Here is a 6,340-nt window from a genome sequence, read left to right on the forward strand (position 1 = left end):
GTGTCACAAGGAGGGGAGGAGAGAGGCAGCAGCTGGAGGAAGTCCCCGAGGGTGGAAGCGCCCTGTAGCGCCCGCGTCTCCCGCCGGGGCTTCCGGGGGAGATGGAGCCACGTCGGGGCCGCGCCTCGGGGGCCCCGTCGAGCTCCTCCCGCTAGAGGGGCCGGGACACTCGGACTGCTCCTGCGGGGCTGAGCATCCGGGAGACCACGGGGCGGGTCTCTCGCCTTCCGCCTCACCACCTCCCTGGAGCAGCCGGTCCTGCTTCTGACCCTTGCGCCCGGGGCGCGCACGTCGGGGTTAAACATGACTCAGATGAGCTGGTGCTTCTCCTGCGTGATTCGATGGAGCAAGTACCTCTTCTCCTGCTTCCTGCCCCTGCGCTTCTGCCTCCGCAGACAGGTAAACTCACCTGGCATCTGCCCCACCCCTCCCCGACAGGCACTCTCCTCCCTCGGTCACCTAGGCGTCAGGTTTATCACCCTCTCGCTGCCCTCAGGGACACCCATCTTGACCGCTGTCAGCGTGGCTTTCATGAGAGTTTAGGGACTCCTGGGGGAGCCCCCACTCATGCATGGATCCACAAGGGGGAGTGGCTGCCTCACCGCCAGGGCACAGCATCTTGGAAGTCTGAAGGATAACACTGGAGTCTGTGCAAGGGCGCTGGAGAGCTGGGCACAGAAGAACATTTCTGGGGGCTTTAAGCTTCCCTCTCAAGTTTCTGTGGGAAGGGAGGGCAAGTTCCTGGAAATGTCTCTTTTTCCCCCGATGGGTTCAGAGGATTCAGAGTTAAGGCTGAGATGTAACAGAGTGAGATGGAAATGAAGCTGGTGGACGTCAGGAGGGATTTCCTATCTATTCAGGGGGATGGGGGGACCAGGGAACCGGACATGGAAAGGACGGGGGCTGGGGTAGTAGCTGGGTTAGTGAGGGAGGAGGGGTCTGGTGGGACCCCCAGTGCTGTGGATGGGCGTGTCATGGTTGAGCATCTTTCTCCCAGAGAAGATCCTTGACAGTGCCTTCAGGGTGTGCGTGCTTGTGTGTGTGGAGGGGGGAGGTTAGGGAGAGAGAGGAGGTGGGTCATAGCTGGCCAGCAGAGTAGGGAACTGGTAAAACTGCAGGTAACCTTAAATCCTCCCCTGGAGGCACAGAGAGAATTCCAAGAGCATGACCTCGAGCCCCCAGAAGATTCCAGTGAGGGGAAGGATTTCAGGGACTGGGGGGGTCTGGCTTTCTGATCCATTCTCCATTCCACAGGGAAGCCAGAAGGGCCCCTGTCACATGGGGGAAGGGGGCTCGGTGGCACCCAGGCTGAGTGCCAGCTGTAGAGCTTGTTTGCCTGGCTTTGAATTCTGTCTCTACCATATGCTAGCTGTGGACCTTGGGCAAGTCGCTTACTCTGCCGGTACCTGTTTTCAAACATGTAGAATGGGGATTATAAAAATACCTATATCACTGGGTTATTGTGAGGATTAAATGCAGTAGGACATTTGAAGTGGTTACCAAGTGCTTTCTCTGTATTAGGTACTCAATAAAAATTAGGAACCTTTTCTTTATTCTTCTTGTGACTTTCCATGGGGCTCTCCCTCCTTGTAGACCTTCAGGCAGGCCAGAGATGGGGTACGTGGGAATGGAGGGATTTCTCCCAGTATCCATTCTTCCATCACATGGATAGGAAGGATTTTTCCACTCCATAAGAAGCTTGACTGTTCAGCGCCTCCTCCCAGGTGCTGCCTCTGGGACTCAGTTTCCCTCACTGCCACTCCACAGTGGCAGTCACCCAAGGTGTGCTTTGAAATCTTCTAGCAAAATGCATTGTCTCCAGTGATTGGCTGAGAGGCAGGTGCTGCGGCTGTGGACCAGAGGACCAGAGCCCCATCGCCGTTCTTGTGGGCTCTGAGTTCAGATGCTGCGGAGTCCGGGTTTTCAGATTTGGGAAAAGGCAGCCTGCAGCAGGAATGGCCAGCCAAGACCAGGTCAGTCGGACCCCAGTCCACTTGGCGATTCCCACTCCTCAGTTGCAGAGGTTGAGGATGACATAACTCCTCCTGGGCTAGGATTTGAGCTGGGGTCTGGGGCTGAGGGGCTGGGTGATCAGCTACAGCTACCTCCCTCCAGCCTTTGAGGGCCTGAGTCAGGCAGGAAATTAGAGCTGGGGAAGGAAGGTATCAAGATCACCAAGTCGAGCTCTGGGAAGGATTTTATTAAACATTGTTGTGATTGGGCCCAGACACTGTCCCCAACCAGGGTGCTGATGGAGGGGAGGTAGGAGAAGGGGGTGTGAGTGATGTTCCCTCCTGGGTCAGCTGGAAACTGAGGCCCATACAGGGCCTGGTTGGAAGCTCACTTTCTATCTTAGGGAGCATTCCGATTTCTGAAGTGCAAGGGGGAGACCTCCATCTTATACCGGAGGGGTAGTGGGCATAGGGGCAAGGGTCTGGACCTCCCCTGGCCCATAGGGTACCTTCGTGGGCATTAGGATGAATGTGTCTTGGGCCAGGCTTGGTGAGTAGAGCATGGATGGGTCTTCAGCCCCCACTCACCCCTTGGCTACACCCTTGTTCAATGACCATCCTGCCCAGTGGTACACGGAGGCTCTGCTAGGGCTCCAAGCCCCCCAGAACTCAAAGGCTGAGTGTGTATGGGGGTGGGAGCAGGGAGAGACAGCATGGCTTATCTGAACAGAAGCCCTGTGGCCAGACCCTGTCCTCACCCAGATCTCAGGCCCCAGGGCTTGCTAGGACTGTGGTTTTTCCTCTTCTGGTTGGCTCTTCTAGAGCCACTAGGGAGCCAGTTGGTCTCATCCTGACCCAGGTGGCAGTGCTGTCCTCGGCTTGCCTCTATGTGTCTCCCTTCCCCCTGCCCCCTCTCTCCTGCCCCAAGCCAGACCTGGGCCTGAGCAGTTGACGTTCTTCTCGGAGCTGCAGCCCTTGAATGAGGAGTGGGGAGGACAGCTAACACATCACCTCAACATAGGACCATAAGCCCTAGTCTCTGGGTGATGGTATTGCTAGAGGAGCAACAGGAAAATGTTCGATCCCCACGGGATGTGGAATCAGACACCCCAGATTCCGTTCTCACGCATACTACCTGTGTGATGCCGAGCAAGTTGCCGAACCTCTTTGCGCCTCAGTTTCCACATCTGTAAAATGAGAGCTGGTAGGAGGCTTAAGTACGATACCACAATTAAGTGTCTGGTTAGTTAGTATTGATCTTTCCGCGGGCAGGGGACAGAGGGACAGAGCCCGAAGGAGCCATGCCGTTGCCGAGGGCTTTGTTGTCAGATCCCGTGCTGCTGGGATCTGCATTTGGACATTGATGGGGAAGCCCAGCACCAGCTCTGCACCTGCCTATTTGGTGGGAGGCCCCTGCGGCTGGCTGCGATGAAGGCTGTGGTGTGCGCAGCCCCCGTGTGAAGGCAGCGGGCTGAAGGTTGGCAGGAGAAAGGTGAGAGCATGACTCTGGTCCTACAGTGACTGGACAGCTGGGTGCTTGCGAACAATCTGGGGCCCGGGAGCCACAGCTCTGTGACCTCAGGCTGGTCCCACCCCCTCCCTCCACTGCAGTGTTGCCATCTCTTAGATGAGGGGGCTGATTAGGTGAGAGGTGCCCCAAAGCCCCAACCCTCCTGGCAGACTTGTTTAATTGAATCTGGCAGAATGATTTTAAAAAAAGAAAAAGCCGATGTTTGAAATTTTGCATTTTTCATATGTTATATAAAAGATTTTATAAGATAATATAGATTTGGGGCTTCTCTTGACAGGTCAAAATATTTGACAGTGTGGACTTATGTTGTTGACACCGCAGCAGCTGTCCCCGAGGAGTGGGATCCCCTTTAGCTGGGCCTGCCCTCTCCAGGTCCCCAGAGACTCCTTGCCCGCCACCTTCATTTAACTTCTGTCAGGCCCCTGAAGGATCTGACTGTGACCCCTGGAAAGGCTCCAGGTCTTTCCAGCTCTGATGTTCTGTGACCTTCAGATTCTGTGACCAGTGGTGACAGAGGAAAGACTTGATGCCATGTTAGGAGATGGGCTGACAGCAGGAAGAACTTTGTGATGGACAAGTGTGGAAGGATAGGAAGAATGGATTGGAGGGAGCTGGGGCCTCGGCCTGGGAAATCTGTGGCCTCACAGGAGGTGGAGCTGGAAGGGACCTTCGAGACCATCAGCTTGGTCATTTCGCAGGTGCGGAAACTGAGGCTGAAAGAGGGGAGTGCCAAGCTCAGGCTTACAAGGCCTGTTAGCTGTGTTCCTGCCCTCACTCACTTGTCCCTCAGCTCGGCCCACCTCCGGGCCCAGCGCCAGCCCCAGCCCCAGAGCCTGCGGTCCTGGCTGTTTCTTCAACTGACTGCTGAGCCAGGGGCTGGAGGACAGTGGGCAGCGAGCAGGAAGGCTCTGCGTGCAGAGGGGAGGGTGGAGTTAAATGCCAGCTGCTGCAGAAACGGTCAGGGCAGCGGGTGGCGTGGCTCAGGGTGGGGGGCCGCTGCTGAGCCAGGTACCCGGTGTCTGCGACCCTGGTCCAGGCATGGGGATCCCAGGATGGGTGATACCGCTTCAGCCTCTGGAGAGTCTGCGTCCTGAGAGAGCTCAGAGGCCAGGGAGTGGCAGGAAGAGATGGTGCTGAAGAGAGGTGGGTATTACAGGCATTTGCAGAGGTGTGCGCCCTTTCAATGCCCTTTCTGGCCCACTCTGGCCCCAGAGGAAGGTTTGGGAAGGGGTAGTAGATGGTAAAAGTAGGAAAATATGTTAGATGTTAGGACCCATTGATTGGTGGAGTGATTCATTGCTGCTTCAACCATGTCTGGCACCTGCTGTATGCCAGGCTCTGGGGATACAAGACACAGGACATGTCCTTGCCCAAGGAACTCTCCCTGTTTGTGTTGGGGGAGGGTAACAAGCCCGAAATAGGGTCATTACATAGAGTTGGAGACACTTCAGGTGGCAGAGTTGAACATTCAACAAGGAAGATGGTGGTTGGGTAGCAGGAGGGACTTCCTGACAGCGAGAGGTTAAGATACAGGAGAGACACCCATGGTCTCGGAAAAGGGGAATTCTGGGCGCAGGGTTCCTCTGAGGGGACCCCCAGCACTAGGGTTCTCCACTCCCGTTTTCAGTCCCGGCTGAAGGGACTGGGGAGGGAGCTGGCCTGGGGGCTGCAGGGCCCCCTTGGGTTGCATGGGAGGCCAGACAAGTTGGTGTCGCTGTGACCTGGTCTTTGGTCTTGTTGTTTAGCATTTCTGGGAAGCAGCAAGGTGATTTCCCAAGTTCTGGATTTCCCAGAACTCCCAAGATAGCTGCCAGCAGGCACGTCTTCTAGTGATGCTGGTGGCAAAGGGTGGGAGCGGGCGGAGGAGATGGGTGGGAGTGGGCGGCGGGACGGCAGGGCTGAGCTGGCTGAGCCCTTGAAGTTGCTGGGAGGCTGGCAGGGCTGGTGATGGTGGCTAGGGGTGGGCTCAGGGGCTCCCAGAGAGGCCCCCTGAAAACCACTCTTCCTTGACTGCCCTGGGCTTCAACCAGTGGAGAGAGGGAAGGTTGGCAGGAGCGTCCATCTGTGGATATGCCCAGCGGTGGCTGCAGGGCCAGCTACGTGTGGGACACTGGTCCATTTCAGTGTTGGCTAAACTGTCAGTTGAGCCCTGGAAGGCTTGAGAGGGGATATCCAGAGGCATTGTGGTTCAGGAAAGGGATGCAGGGTAGGGGCAGAATCTTTCATTGCCCCACAGCTCTGCAGAAGGACCTAGAGTGATGTGTGAAGGGCCCTGATTCCTCACCTTGTCGTTTTCATCAGAACAAAGACTCTTAACTCAGGTGACCGCTCCAGGAGGGACCAGAATTAGACAGCTTGCTTTAGTGTCCTCCCCTGACTTCTCAGAACCACCAAGTAATAGAGTCCCTTGTGCAGTGCACAACCTGTACATCCACATGTGGCAGCCTTTTCCCAGACAAAGTGTGAATGTTTCCCTCTCATTCTGGGGTTTCCTAGGTAGATGTCCTGACTGGACTATGGGCTGGGAGCCAGTACACCTGTCTGGGCAGGTCCTCTTGAGGGGAGAGGCTGGTTGTAGAGACTGTACCCTGGGGTGGCACCATGTGTGGGGCTGACAGAGTGGTGAGGGCAGGCTCTTGGGTGCGTGGGGGAGAGAGGCAGGGGATATATAACCCTTTTTACATGTGGCCCAGGGCATCTACCCCATGCTGGTGTGTGTGCATGGGAGCTCAAGCAAGAGGACTTTCTTGCCAAGTTACTCAATCCAAGAAAATGGTCTCAGAGTGCCTCCTCTGGGTGGGGCCCTGTCCTCGGCACTCTGTGTATTTCTGTGAGCTGGACTGTGTGTTCTGGTGTG

The 6,340-nt window shown here is 56.2% G+C and overlaps 1 protein-coding gene across 4 annotated transcripts in view; it reads left to right on the top strand.

Moving 5' to 3' along the window:
* The first annotated feature begins 97 nt into the window (after positions 1-97).
* Positions 98-6,340, top strand: part of TNS1 (tensin 1) — a 207,197-nt gene continuing 200,954 nt past the window's right edge. For 3 of the 4 annotated variants that reach the window (XM_024763297.1, XM_024763300.1, XM_024763304.1), the window contains exon 1: positions 98-399. In XM_024763297.1, coding sequence (XP_024619065.1) covers positions 304-399 — 96 coding nt within the window. In that variant the 5' untranslated portion in view covers positions 98-303. The remainder of the gene's footprint in view (positions 400-6,340) is intronic. The other variant, XM_024763299.1, reaches the window with a different exon arrangement.

Source organism: Neophocaena asiaeorientalis, unplaced genomic scaffold, assembly GCF_003031525.2.
Source record: "Neophocaena asiaeorientalis asiaeorientalis breed wild unplaced genomic scaffold, Neophocaena_asiaeorientalis_V1.1 scaffold86, whole genome shotgun sequence".
NCBI classification, from domain to species: Eukaryota; Metazoa; Chordata; class Mammalia; order Artiodactyla; family Phocoenidae; genus Neophocaena; species Neophocaena asiaeorientalis.